This window comes from Strigops habroptila, chromosome 10, assembly GCF_004027225.2.
Source record: "Strigops habroptila isolate Jane chromosome 10, bStrHab1.2.pri, whole genome shotgun sequence".
Lineage (NCBI taxonomy): Eukaryota > Metazoa > Chordata > Aves > Psittaciformes > Psittacidae > Strigops > Strigops habroptila.
The window spans coordinates 15,092,740-15,108,553 of NC_046359.1; the positions used below are offsets into that span (position 1 = coordinate 15,092,740).

Consider the following 15,814-nt stretch of genomic DNA (forward strand, 5'->3'; position numbering starts at 1 on the left):
TTCACTCCCTTCCACACCCAAGTTCCATACTGTAACACTTGATGAATTAGATGCCACCTAAAGAGGCTTACCTCACAATACACACAACATATCTCATGAATCAAAGGAGAGAACCTGTGGGTTTCCTCACGGACCCTCTGCACTGTTCTAGGATAAGACTGAGCTGTCTGTTAAGCAGAATCCCAGATGGCGTGGTGATGCTGGCTGCACAAAACCCACTTGCCTGCTTAATCCCCCAGCCACATATGTAGATGCCCAGCTCCTTGTGGATCACCACAACCTCCATGACAGCCATACAGCACAGTTCCCACACAGGAAAATTCATGTCTGCTGCCCTTGACTATGGATCTAAGGGCCCCTCTCACATCACCTCAACCTGCAGATCACAACATTAGGACTTCTCCCCTGGATCTCTTATTGTCAGCTCTTAATACACTCTACGTTTCCTCAGCTACCTCTAACAGACTGTGTGAGAGCAGAAAAGGAAGGAGTTAATCTCAGAGAGGCTTAGCGTACTGACAGTGACTCTCAGCAAGAGCTGGAACTGAGCCATCTTCCCAGCACATCAAATGTCCTTTCTCCTTGCTACAGCACTATCCAGTGCACATTCTGCAATGCCAGTAGCCTGAGCACCCTCTCAACCAAACCTCTATCCTCCAACATGGCAAGCACACAATTTCCTAGAGGATGAAATCTGCTTCAGAGAATTTGGACAGTGCTCTTTGAAGAGCACCAACCGTACTGTCAATCTGACTGAAGTACTTCATTTATTTACAGGACTGATATCAACCAAGCAGACATGGCAAGGAATTTCCATCTCACCACAGTACTTTGGAGAGATAATCCCTGTGCTTCTGAAACTAAGCATCACTCTGGCTGTGTGCTATACAGAGTAATCAATAAATAACATTTGCAGGCAACTTACATCAGTACAGATGGGTCACTGCTTTGTCTGCTGAGGTGATAAGAAAGCGCAACTAGCAGGCCACAGAAAGCAGAGAACAGTGCTGGAATGTGTTGTGCATCCCAGGGTTCCTGAACAGAAGGACAGAAAGCAAAGCATTTTTAAGTTAGGAATGCAGAGCTTAACAACAACAACAAAATTAAGTAAGCCATATATGCAGTGTTAAATGCACAGCATCTAAATTTGTCCACCATCTACCAAGGACTGAAAATCCTTTTTCATATCAAAGTCTATTATTATGAAAAAGACTGAGATTAGAGGCATGTTTTGTGATCACATTATGTAATTCCTGTATAATCAGCAATTAGCTAGGAAACCACATGAAAGGCAGGTTTTCTCTCCTCTTTGATGAAACACTAGAGGCAAATTCTCATTAAGATGAGATGCAAGGGAAATGAACTGCACTGTATTTGTCTAAACTCTAAACTGATGTGTAGTTACTTGACCCGTGGTCAGACCATATGCAACAAATGCCAGTGTCACCTAAATCAGGCAGTGGGGTACAGTTCTGGCACCTCACTCCGAAATCTTTCTGCTGCTTTGTAGGTTACATTCAGGCCCTGCCTGGATGATAACAGTGGAGAGGGAGAGGGCTCACCACCATATGTAACATCCCTGAGCAGGGAGAGAAGAGACGATTTACACACTTGCCAGCACACTTTGGACATAACCAAGATGAGAAGCTTGTTTCTGGGTGACCAAACCATCTAAAATTGGCCAGAAATAATATGAGAAAGAAGATGAAGTATGAAACATTCCATTTCTTTCAGGTGCAATGAACACCTAAGACAAACGAATTTCCTTTTAAAGGACAAACACCCAAAGCACTGCAACATAAGGTTTTCTTGGAATTTAACCCTGACATTCTCATTATCCTAAAAGCAGTATCACAAAAGTGAAATTTTACTTCCAAGGACCACTTTCCCTTCACCATACTAATGAACATCGCAAAGATGAAAGAGACAAGTTTCTAGTTCTATCAAATAACCCTACTCAAAACAGTCATTACAAATAAAAGAGTATTAGAAAAAATCCAGCACCATTTGTTTGACAAGTTAAACTTTGCCATCCAATTTCACTCTTCATTTCATTGTTCCCTGTTTTGGGGCCAAACACATTTTTGAGTTAGATTTTCCCATGCCTACTCTCAGGTCAGAAATTCATATTCTTCAGACCACTGAAGAAAACTAACTGAAGCCAAAATGTTCTGAAATTAGCTGAATCACAGCATGTCCAAATATCCACTCTATTTTTAGGGAAATAGATCTGTGTACAGATCCACCTAGTAGCTTCTAGTGCATGACTGCCCCTTTGCCCTGCAACTTCTTCCCAAAGCAAAATACTGTGAAGAGCCCAGCAGCATACCTGGAATTGAAATGTGTCTGTAGCCAGTTTGAGAAATCATTCTGCCCTCTTTCTACTGTAAAACTGCACGTGGCTGGTTGCCCATATTAATGTCTCAGGAACTCTTTACTTGTATATTTTCTGTATATTGCACACAGCTCCTACATTTAGCTGGCCTATTCTCCAGTTCCAAAGTATCATTGTCCCCTCAGAGCTCAGCTCTCATGGAGCCAGGAAGGCAGACAGGACAGGCATCAGTACTCGCTATGTGCCTAGAGAGCAGGATTTTCCAGAAAAACGCTACACAATGTTGTACAAAAGATGAGAATGAACAAAGGTGTCATATCTCTGACATCAGTGTGATGTACCCTGCTCCATTTTGTCATTTTCCTCCCTCACTAGTAATGCCTGGTAGAGCTTCAAATTAAAAAGATGAAAAAAAACACAATATAGCTGATAATTGCACAATGATTCTTCTCAGAAGGAAAACAGGAATGACAGGTTTTAGTTTGGGGAGCTGGTATTATTTGTCAAACTAGACAGGGAGTTTGACTTCCTACTTTACCTCATTTGGTTGAGGTGACATGTAGTACTTTCATATCAGTTTTGACTTTGATGCAGACACTCACGTAGTCATTTTTAAAACAAGTGAAATGGACTTACAGGGTTAAGGATGAAAGTGATTAGTTACAACAGACGCAGTGGTCTGGGGGTGGTGTTCCATTTCAACCACCGAACCTCCTAATCTCAAAACAATCCACTAAAAAGGAAGATAAAGGTGTCTTTGAACTTACGAGCCTTTTTGCAACTGGTAGAGGTTGGGAGGCAAATGTATTTTGAAAAAGCGGTGATAGTACTTTTCTGTCCTATATTATTTATCCTTTTTGCTTCTTCTCAAGAAAGGGCAAAAAAGGCATGTGGCACACTTATCTTTCAAAGATATGCTCAAATAAATTATATGTCCTGCTTCAGAGACAAAAAGCTCTGAACAGAGAACCATTTGTGGTAAGCAGAAATTCTTGATACTCGTATTTCCCCCCTCCCCACAGACTATTCCTCTCAACTCAACAAAGACTTTACAGATTGCTGCAGTATCAGCATCATTGAAGGTGAAGGTGTTTGCATAGTGGCTGGCTTTTTAAATATGGAGACAAACTCCAGTTGTTCTTCACAAAGCCACACCCCCTCTGATTCTCCACTCTCTCATGATTTCATCACTATTCACAGAATCATAGAATGGTTTGGGTTGGAAAGGACCTTTAAAAATCATATAGTCCTACCCCTCTGCAACCCAACTAATCTTTCTTTGGTGTTTTTCTTTACCTCCACACCCCAGCTTCATCATGGATCTATGTTATTGCTCATATCAAACAATACAAAGGACAGCTGTTGACGTTCACCCATTCCACATCTGTGATAGTAAATGGAAAAAAATACTGAACATACAAAATACTTTCTGAATGAGACTGTAAGAGGTAATTTTTTGGTGGTACCTCTCCACCCCCAAAGGTATGAGAAAATGGTAACAACAACTTGTTCTCTACAAGGTTAACCATAAACTTACGTATATTACCATGGATACTCCTTTTCAGTGAACACTAGCTACCAGGAAATGGGAATTATTCATGAGCCTCATGTTACACTGGTTAGAAACAAATGCCAGGGAGAGACGCCCATGAGCCTTACATTCCCATCACCCATGGAAAACAAAACATTACTTTCCCAAAGTGCTCCAAAAACTTGACAAGTGATAAACTAACAGAATACAGATATCACTGCCCATTCAGAGCAACATTCTGTGTCTCTGCACTCCCAACTGCTATCTGTGACTGTATTTTGATTGCTGAAATTTAAAATCCATAAGGATGGGACCGATGCAGGGGTATGCATGTGTGCACACACCACCTTACACAGCAGGGTCCCGGTCTGTGACTAGGATTCCTCAGCTAGAAAGTAAGATGAGCAACAGCTTCAGGCAGGGGCATGGATATCGTGTCACATAATGGTGAATTTATCCTAAACAAGAAGTATAGATTTCTACGTTCCTATACAGTTCTTACACAGTGACATACTTCTGTAAGAGTAACGCTGGGCCCTATCAGATTCTGCAGGCATAACTTACTTTTGCTGTTATATCTGGACAATAAGTTCTTATTATACACAGGAAACTTAGAGCATAACTATTGAAGTTATGTCTAAAGTGTGAGTCTATGGCTGTAAACATCGTTCACTGAAACACGTTATAGCTGACAACTCTCTCCAAAATTAAGGCTCCTAATAGCTCTTGCTTGAACCTCAGGGGTCTCTAAATTGGAAAGTACATAAAATTGATGAGCCTTGTCTCGAAAGCCTCCAACAGGGCTGGAAGTATTTTATGTGGTAGAAACAAAGCTGTCTAATAGTCCTATACTCTTATTTTTGGTTACTTACACATGCGGGAATTCTGTCTATACACATGGGCCCATTCACTGCTGTTTAGAAATTTATTTGGCAGGGTTAGCAGATTGAGGGAGATGTATGCTTGCAATTCTTTCCCATTATAAAACCATAAGACAAAATATTTCAAAATTATTAGTACACAAATGAAGCCTGAGTCATTGAAAACAGGAATCAAGAAGCATTATTATTCTGATTAATGGGTTTAAAACTCACTAAACAACAAACCAAACTACATCAATGTGAGCTGAGAATGGTTTAAAATACACACAGGATTTTTAGTAACTGTCCGTTGAAACAATAAACAAGTTACCAGAAAAAACTTTCTTCAAGTATAAGGTAATGGAAACTATGCAACTTTAATTTTTTATAAAATATGCACTTACACAGAGCTGGAGAGGGCAGCTGTGCCGCATATGAACACATTCACATCAGTTTAATTTCTGACCCAAGTGCAAAATCTGAAGTTTTTCCAGGCTGATTAAGATAAACCACAATATCCTTAAGCAGTTTATTAAAAAAAAAAAAAAAAAAAAAAAAAAAAAAAAAAAAAAAAAATGGCTGAATGACAAATAATTAACTGGTTCTGGATAAGTTTCAAATCCAAACCAGCTGATTGGAACAGAAAGCAGATGAGGAGGGCTGACTGATTCCAGAAACCTTTGGGGGTATGCTTTTCTGCTACATTGATGAGCTGGAATGCTACAGACTGATACCAAGATAGCTAAATTCCAGACTGAGTATTTGTGGAAAAAGTAGGAGGACACACCTGACTTTTTTTAAAAAAATCTCTGTTAAATATTTGGGCACAGACCACAAAACGGAGCAGGAGACAAAAATCAGAACATCAGGCAATTCTAGGCAAGTGAAAAAGATGGCACAGAATTTTCTGTGTTTCCCATCTGATGGATGTAATAGCTTAAAACAAAAACACCTCCACCAGGAAAAAGAGATAACCCTTTCACATAACAAAGCTAAGGTAGCTATTAGAGCTGCCAATTTCTGCTCAAGATTACAGGATTGAAGCTGAGATCAGAAATAAAGCCAGGCTGAAGTGAACACAGATAATTTTAAACTAAACTCAGTTACCCAATAGCTTCAAAAAAGCGGCAAGGTGAAAAATTGCTGCTATTAGATGTAAGAATCCAGGGAATGACCAAAAGAGGTGATAAAGCCATGTTTAAGATTTAGATCTTTTTATTAAACAAAAGTAAATTAAAGTTCATAGAGGACCTGGAAAGAACTGGAATAAGGAATGATGATATCATTCAACAGAGGCCTGGGAGACAAAGAATAATCTCAAAGACAGCAAGAGAAACTCAAGTCTTTGCACTTCAGAAGACATTTATCTTCTATCTTGTCTGAAATCAAGTTCACAGTATTGTTCTATGTAAGGCTAGATAAGCAGCTGGTGTGACATCACTCCTGGCAGGGATGTGTCATGGGATAAGATGTATGGAATGATGATTTACAGCTCGTGAAAGCTGTAGTCAAACCTTTGCATCACTGGGATAACAGGACTGTAAAACAAAAATATATCCAGGTGACTTCACCAGAGGGAACAACTTCTGTTCACCAGCTATCAGACAGTGACTTGAAAACCTGCTCCACTCACAATACGCTCCTTTGACTGACAACAGTGATGAACAGTGTCCTATCCATCAGTCCCCAAGGCCCCACACACATGGATGGAGACCTGGAATTCCAGCTATTTGTATTTGGGGCTTTCTGGAGTTATGATTTTAGATGCAGTACTCTGTACTTTCTACTATGAACCATTCTGGGGTTTCTTTTTTTAATTTGACAGCTTTAAACAAAAAGAAAACTGATCAGTGCAGCAGTAGCACCATCAGAGGAGGTCCCGACAAACCACGGACCCACAGTTCCTCCATACAAAAATCAGGCAAGGGCACAGCTGCTGAGGAGCACTCTGAGGAGAGGAGCTGATCCCTTGGCCACAGCAGGTGGAACCCCTTTGCTTCTCAGTCATGTCCAAACAAGTGTCTAAGACACAGAACTCCAACACAGGTCTCCTCATCACGCAATGAGTTTGCGCCTTGCCTTATAACAGACTGTCCCTTATTTTAGTTGCTTGGAAAGTACATATTGGGTCACGTAACACCCTGTGCCCACGAGGTGAGCAGTATGCAGCCACTCCCCAAAACACGCCATATGCTTCTGGATCAAGTCTGTCATGGGACATGTGAGCAGCCTGCCACATGATCCAACTTGTACGTTCACTCTTAGCACAAGACTGGAGATCTGTCCATCCTCTTTTAGGTGATATGTGTATTTTAGCCATAAGAGAGAAACAGTTCTGGTCATGTGATGGCAAAGATGCTGCAAGGTCATTCAGAAATGAGAGCGAGGCCAGATGAATTCATCTGGCATGCCAAATTTTGTCTGAAGATCACAGGATGAACTCTCAATCAAGTATACTGTAGAACAATTTTCCTCAGGCAGCTTATCTGAACAAAAATCAATAACAATTATTAAGTTAAACTAATGTTATGTCTATACTGCAGCTGCTTTTTCATAGAGACTCTCAGTTGGTTTTGTACAACATAATTCATCAGCAAAATCAGTCTGGACAAGACATAGGATTTCAGCAGAGGCCTATTTGTCTCAATTCTCAGAGTTTATATTCACATACTGAAAGTTAACTCGAGTACTCGCACTGCTTTGTGAACATACCCCAAAACAATTGCTCAATTCTTACTTTTTAATTTTTCAAAAATAGGAGCGAAGAAATAGAATTTCAAAAATTCTAGAGCGAAGAATTGATGTGAATTTGCTATTCTAAAAACATTTCAAAATCTGACTGCAACTAAATCAAACTATTGTATATATGTCGTATAGTTTCTGTGCTAAAAAATGAAGAAAAACTCACATAAGAACACAGATCTATGATCAAATTAACAGTGTGCATTTATTCTAATAAAAAATAAAATAACGTGGTAAATTAATTATTCTTCTAATGAGCTTCTTCAGGAATCATCTCTTTCCTTTTGAAATAATTAATGCACAGAAAAATGAGGGTAGGCTATTTCACCCTGCAAGATAATAATTAGAACACAAGAACCACTTAGAGAAGGAGAAACTCAAGCCTGATACCGCTGGAATGGGACTTCAGCCTGGGCATTTGATGTGAGCAATTGTTCACCAGCAAAAAGCACCCAACTACTTCAAGATCCATTCTCCTCTGCAATTTATTTCAGGAAATAGAACTCTGCCAGTTACACCTGCTGAGCTATAAGATTCTGCCAATAAACAGAGTTTATATTTGAGGATGCTGCGTTTCAGCCAAGAAATAAGCTTTGCAACTCAGAAATCCTGTGCCAGAGAAGGTTTCCCACTCCTGAGTCATTTTGATTGTGATGATTTTTTTGACCTCCATAAATATTGAAAAGTTTGCTCTGTTGGTTTTGACAAAATGACTAAAAGTGAAAAGAGAAAAATAAAAATAAAAACCAAAGAATAGCTGTAAAGTGCAAGTGTGAAAGAGATGCCATCTCTATCTTAAAGAAAACCATGTAATTATCACTGTTGTGCAAACACCTCAGTGAAACAGGCTATAGCATTTGGTCAGTTTTGAGTTAAACTCTGCAATTTTTAGTGCACCAAAAATCCAAATCTTCATTTCATTAGGATCAGAAGTTGTTGCTTACTACATATCAAAACAGTTCTAGTTTCCTACAGGGGCATTAGACCATCTTTCACAGTGGTCCCTATTCAGGATCAGATTTTTCTCTTACATTTAAGCCAATTCCTACTCCTCCTCCACCAACCAAAGAATCGTTCTCTTGCAATGTCATAGGCAACAGTCCAAAATGAAGAAAAATATCTCTGGACCTGACTGAAAAACACGGAAGGATTACAAAAGTGCTCGTTTCATAACTTCGAGAGGAAAAAAATGTATGAAATTTCAAGCACCCTAGTAGACTGAGATTATGAGCTGAAGCAAGTGGAATCATCTTTACATGCTTTAAATTAACCTCCTCAGAATTGCCTTCAGAAGAACAGTGCCACAAAAGTTCAAATTAACTGTAATTTCTGTGTGAACAGGAAGTTTGCACTTAATATTGGTAATTTACAACAGATATCTTGTAGATCTTTCACAGCACTCTACAATTTCGGGGTAGCATTAAAAGCATATTTCTAAGCAGTTTGAAGTCTAATCCACAAGAAGATTGCTTATCTACAAAGCCACCTGCATGCTGTAATTTAAAGTATTATGCTGAGAAAGGAGTGTGAACAATATTTTAAGGGCCTTTTCTTTTAACACTGTTTACGAAACTATTTCTGAAAGTATCCATCACACAGCTTCCCTACACTCAACTAATCGCTCTGCTAACCTTAGCAAGAGGAAAAATGATTATTTCAGATATTTGCCTGTTGAAGAGTGGTTTAACTCCATTCCTTCCACAGAGCTCTTTCCGTTTTTCTCGTTACTTCTTCCCCCATCATAGATTTTTCTCACTCTGTTCATCCTTACAGAGAGTCACCTTCTCCATCTCAGCTGCCAGTTTCCAAATCATTAATATAGCCAAAAAACCATAACAGAAATAGTAGCTACTTTAGGAAACTGCAGAAGAAGCAGTTAAGCTTTCCAGCATCACACAGCTGGGTCAGGTCAAACAGTACAACTGATCTACTGGGTCAGCCTGACAACAGGAGATTCCCTGAGAGTACACAACACATTCAAAGACATTTAAAGTGTCTTAATGGAGCACTGCTCACTAACTGAGTTGCCATAATTTATTGTGCATGGACTCAAGTCACCCAAGGGCAAGATTAAATGGTGGCATAACACATTTTACCTTACTGCTGGGAGTGGTTAAGAACACATATACAGCCATCTCTGGTCATCTGTGAGAGACCATTAAGGCATTACAATCAATCGTTTTTGATTTAAAGTTCCTATTCAAAATTTTAAGTGGAAAATAATTCAAAACCATTGTAGAAATGCTTATATTCCTTAAAGTATTCCCTGAAAGAAACATCTGATCACCCCCCTCATCTGTGTAAATTTCCAGCGTGGGTGTTGACACAATACATCTTTTGTCTGTTGTAGAACCTCATACTCGGATCTCTGCGTGTGCTATGCATGTGTAGCACCACAAAGCAACCTCTCATGTATGCCCACAAGATGTCAAGAGCAGCTTGCAAATGACTGCGCATCCTGGTGCAGCCCTGCATGGGCACTGACAGCATCTAGTCTGTCAAACACTGTCAAAAAACTGTCCCTTAAAGGATAAATTCTATCACTAGTCTAAGATGAAATTCTGGTCTAACTGTGGTCACTGGGAATTTTACAGCAGACTTGAAGGCAGCCAAAATTGTATTGCTATCTTTTAAATTAAAAAAAAAAAAAAAAAAAAGTAAGCAGCATTTGATAAGCCCCCCCAAACACTGGGCATCACTGGGAAGGGTACTGAGAACAAGGCAGCCAGTCATTTTGCCAGCATATAGACTCAAAGCACACCTCCATTCTGAGCACCATACACAACTTACTCTCTACATCTGAACGCTACAACAGAGTAAAAGGCAGCACAGAGTAGGGCAACTAAATTAGCTACTCCTGTGAGAGCAGCTGTTTTGCAAGGAGACACTAGAAAGGCTGGGACTCTCCAGCTTGAAGAGAAAATGGCTGTGGGGGGATATGACCTGTGCCTACAAAACTGTGAAGGCCGTGGACATGGTGAATGTAGAACAGCTCTTCCACCAATTCTGCAATATTAGGCACAGAGAAGGCTTGGTGAAATTAGCAGATCAGTTTAAAACCAGTGAAGGAAGAGCACTGCTTCACACAGAGCACACAACATCTGGAATTCAGCACAAAATTGTGGAGACAGACAGGACCAGCACAGACAGGACCAGCACATTCAGGAAAGTACTTGGCAAATTCACAGATAACAAGTCCACAGATACCAAATGAAACAAGCATGGACACACTCTCCAGCATCCCTAATCCAACAATTGTGGATATGGGTGGAATATTAGGGAAAAGAGTGGCAGTCATCTGGCTTGCATTAGGTTTCTAAATTGCATTCCCCTGCAGATGCAGACACATTACTGGTTTAGATGGTCCACTGGTCTGCCCAAGCTGGACATTTCATTTCTGAGGCCTAATGTTACAAAGCAACAACAAATCCTAGAATCATAGAACGGTTAGGGTTAGAAAGGACACTAGACCATGTCACCCAAGGCTCTGTCCAACCTGACCTTGAACACTGCCAGGGATGGAGCATTCACCACTTCTTTGGGCAACCTGTTCCAATGTCTCACCACCCTCAAAGTAAAGAACTTCTTCCTTATATCTCACCTGAACTTCCCCTGTTGAAGTTTGAAGCCATTAGCCCTTGACCTATCACTACAGTCCCTGATGAAGAGTCCTTCTCCAGCACCCATGTAGGCCCCCTTCAGATACTGGAAGGCTGCTATGAGGTCTCCACACAGCCTTCTCTTCTCCAGGCTGAACAGCCCCAACTTTCTCAGCCTGTCTTCATACGAGACGTGCTCCAGCCCTCTTATCATCCTCGCAGCCCTCCTCTGGACTCGCTCCAACAGCTCCATGTCCTTCTTTTGTTGAGGACACCAGAACTGCACACAGTGCTCCAAGTGGGGTCTCACAAAAATGACCAAAACCAGCCTGGCTTATACTGGTCAACAGGAGTTGCAGCTTTTTAAGCCCAGCTGCTGTTACTCTTTGTAGGGGAAATTCAATGTATCATTTCAGGCTGATTTATGTAAGTGGCACACTGTCACAGGTATTAGACATGTTCATTCCAGTATTGCTACTACAGTTTCAACCTAATTCAGTGCAGTTAACAGGCAGAACTTGAAGCATGGCTGGTGAAGCCTATTTTAATAGGCAACAATGACAATGTAGCACCAAACAATGCTGGTCTCCCTGGATTATATGAATTTTAAGCTTGAAGTTTTGAATTTTTACAGTGGTGTTTTTCTGGCTTACCTTTACTGCACTGAAGCAGAAAGCATATAGAACAATGAGAACCACAAAACTTCTGGAAATGCTGTATAGTGCAGATACAAACCCAGCAGCAGCTGAAATATAGACATTACATGTTAGTTAATTTCTTCCTAAATAAGAAAGTGCAATCAAAATAAAAAAATGAAACAGCTCTTGCATCACAAGAGGTATAGAGATTACAATCAGATATCATAAAGCTGGTTGTTGAGAGAATACCTTGAATACCCCAAATAAGCTCACTAAAGTGTTTACAGCGAAGACTGAAAGCCTGGTGCCACTGTACCCCACATGTTTTCAGTTGACCTGAGATCCCACACTATTGCTTTTTGTACTGAACTTTTTTTGTTAAAATATTAGTATATGTCTTCATATTGCTACCAAGGAGGAATGAAGTGCTCTACAAACTGGTAATTTTGTAGTCAAATTCCATGTGGAGTTTTCCTCTTTCCCTTTGCTCTCCTGAGACCCAGGCTCTGGCATCATCTAAAAGCATCCTAACTTGCTTGGTGAGCCATGATTTGCACTATATTAAGATGCATAAACAAACTTAAAGGGAGAGAGAAGGATGCCAGCTGATCTCTTGCTATAACCTCCTTTGAGAGCTTCCAGAAGCAGGGTAGGAAAAGCTGTCAGACCGAATTAAGAGTTCAGCAGTCTCAACAATAGAGACATAAGGGCTGCAAAACCACTCTCTAATTAGGGTTCAACATATACTGGAAACATCATTATTTATAGGATGAGGACTTTATCCAACACAATACTTCCTCCAGGTATGCTATGGTATTTGAGACAAAAAGCAAAGAACACCCATATCATCTGTACTAGTTTTAACCACTTGCCAAAGGCTACATCTAGAGTAGCAAGCAGAATCATGCAGTAAGCAAGGGTGTGTGGGAGTAAAAGTGCTGAGAATGTCGTATCCATGATATATATGTCTGAGCTGCCTTACTGCAGAATGTCTCTAGTCAGGCCCCACAGTGCTCATTAGTGTTTGGAGTGCAGTAGGTGCACCCTTACAGCGCACCTTTCTTTTGAGCTTCATCCAAATGGAATCCAGTTTGCCTACTCTAACACTGTTCCATGTTGCAAAACATGCCGTAAGTGAGAACAAGGAGGAAGTCTGTTTCTGATCCAAGCCAAGATGACAGTGTAGATGCATCCCAACCACCTCTGTTACTTCAGCTATAATGAAAAACAAAACCCACTACTACCAACAAAAAAACCCTACGTATCATCTCTCATGGGCCTTGTTTAATCTCTGACTGAAATAACATCAAATAAAAAAATCACACATCCAACATCTTATGAACATGCCTCACTACGGAACAATGCATTTTTTTTTAATTATTATTTTATTTTTTAAATGGAGTTTTAAAAAGGTAATTAGAAGTTTTTCTCCTTTTTTTTTTTTTTTTTTTTTTTTTTTTTTTGTTAATATAGTAAAGATTCACATCAGACATGCCAGGAAAGAGCTCTTCAGTGTCAACCACAATCTGCAGCCTATAGCACAACTTGTATACAACTTTTCAAAAGAAAAAAGAAATCAAATCAAGGGGCTCTTATTAGTATTGACCCCACTGTTACATAAATACCATTAGCTGTTTGAGCTTTAACATGCACTGTGCTTTAAAACATGCAATAATATACTCCAGTCTAAGTTTATAAATCCAGAAAGGGACAGCTCAGGCTGCAACTGGATACTTACCAGAACCACCAAAAAGCAGCATGTCTATTTGCTCCAAAAGATATATACAAAAGGTGTTGATTTGAGGGAAAAGACCAAGAAGAGAAATTGCAGGAAAGCAATATAAAAATACTAAAGAAAAAAAAAAAGAAAAGATGTATATTAGAACGCAGTCATACATCACAATGTATGGAGAACAGAAACATGCATCATACCGGAATGAAAAGTTGTTGCGATAAATTCTGGAGATTATTCAAGTGGGCATATCTCAACCTTACCAGCAATGATTACACTTCCCTTCTCATGTATTCAAAATAAATTATGATATTACATGTGAGAAACTAAAGCTCAGAGGTTAACTTTAAGCTTTATTTTGGATAAAATCAGTGGCAAAGAAAATTAGCTTTACATAACCTCTTCACAGCTTCTCATATACTTTCCAAGTTATATTTTTTCTATTTAAAGCACAGAAATTTTAATTTGCAGACTTTGGAACTTCCGCCTTGAATCTGAGTTGGTTCAAGTACAGGTATAACAATTCAGTATAAACAAACAAAAAATACTTTCACGGCTAAGATCTGAAGTATCTTGGCTATCACAGTATCCTGCCTCTGCTAGCAATCAACAGACTACACTTAAAGCAGCATGTAAAAATGGGACCAACCTATAGTGAAACTTCTCCAGAATAGTTCCCCGGCTTCTAAACAGGATAGACCTTGACTTTGCAGTAGTGAAAAAACATTAAATTCAGTAGAGAACCCCAGTCTGACATCTTTACATAGTTCCTTTCTAAGTAGAAATGCTAATTTAAATTTTACAGAAAAGGAAAAGCAGGAGTCATAATTCAGGTAGTTGTGCTACTAGTCACGTTCTGTTCGTTTCCAACCACTCCTCCTTCCCATCCATATAATCTCAGCTTCACCCTAATAATGCTACACACAGTTGTCCAGCAAAGCATCTAACTGCACCCTTGACCCAAGTCAATGATACTGTTGACTTTCAAGGACACACACACATGTTTAATCATATTCTTACTGCTTCATTGTATACTAGTACCAGAATGTTCTGCATGGTGAAGGAAAGAGATGTGTGTCAGCCACCCTTCCTTGTAAACAAGTATGTATTAGTTTACATGCCAGGAAGACTCTAGTTTCCTCCTATTCATTCTCATAAAAAGCAAATTAAACAAATCACTAGTACAATTTATTCCCCTTCCCACTCCAGTCGAATTTTAAGAAGGTAACAATAGTATTTGTGTTCTTTGTTGAATGCTAATTTCAAGTTTAATCGCAGCTCCTCTTACTAATGCATCTTGTGCTAAAATAAAACAATACACCAAGTTTGATCTGACAGCTTTTATCTTCATCATATTGTACACTACTGCTATCTAACATTGTAAATCTTGCTGAGGAAGACAAACATGGGAGAAAAAATGACATACTCAAGTGTTAAACCCAGACAGGTCTCACTTAAGCCTACTTGAATTCACAATGGCACCCTTCATCATGACTTCCTGCGGCTGGCACAAACTGTACATACATGAACATGAGGAAACACCATCTTCTCAATCTTTCACATGCAAATACTATTATTAATCTCCTTTACTAATCTGTTCTTATTTTAGATATTCCACCAAACCAAGCAAGGGCCACTCTTGAAGACAATCAGGCATGTCAGCAAACTGCCGAGAAGGTCATGGGGTCTCACCATAGGATCAACTATCCCCTAAACCTCACTCCTGAAACTCACAGGAGATCTTGTTCCCTGGGCAAAGGATTTGCAGAACTGTCAGAACTCATCTTAGACTACTGACTGACAGTCTAAATGGCTGCCTTTGCTGTAGCAACCTCAGAGAAAGCTGAATAAGGGCAAGGGAAGGAAGGATAAGACCAGAGACATTGTCCTGTCAATAGACCAAAATATATAGGTGTGAATGTAAACAAGAGAAAAGTTGTTTCACTACAGCAATGTCCTCACCTCACCCTCTCTCTATTAATACCTTGAATAATCCTACCAACTTCTTTAGCTAATATAGCTTTGTTTATCTCATCCTGCACAAAAAGCATGCCAGAGAGGAAAACAAACAGTTGCCACTTACAAAAGGATTGAATTAAAGAGCAGTAGTTTCCCTTGTGGCAAGCAGATGATACAAGTAGCTGATTAATTAGTTGGAATTGCATTATGAATTACAGAGAGAATTTGTTTAAACATCACACATTTCCATACAGAAAAACACCTAGAAGAGCTGGACCACTAAGAGACGCTCATGTGAGCTTCTAGCGTTTAACACTGCAGTTGGAAGGTTTCCTCTAAATAACGTTTCCTCTACTAGGTAAGTGAAGGAGTGAAACACAAATTTTGACTTTGGAAATTTTGGGTCTTTCAAGACATG

At 39.6% G+C, this 15,814-nt stretch overlaps 1 protein-coding gene across 2 annotated transcripts in view; it reads right to left on the reverse strand.

Annotated features, from left to right (window-relative positions):
• PCNX2 (pecanex 2) overlaps positions 1–15,814 on the reverse strand; it is a 153,133-nt gene that overhangs the window by 85,784 nt on the left and 51,535 nt on the right. For both annotated transcript variants that reach the window (XR_003993465.1, XM_030499485.1), the window contains exons 14-16: positions 13,444–13,554; positions 11,721–11,812; positions 926–1,035 (exon numbers count right to left, since the gene is read on the reverse strand). Coding sequence is in view for 1 of the 2 variants with exons in the window: in XM_030499485.1 (XP_030355345.1) it covers positions 926–1,035; positions 11,721–11,812; positions 13,444–13,554 (313 nt within the window). In the remaining variant the exon portion in view is untranslated. The remainder of the gene's footprint in view (positions 1–925; positions 1,036–11,720; positions 11,813–13,443; positions 13,555–15,814) is intronic.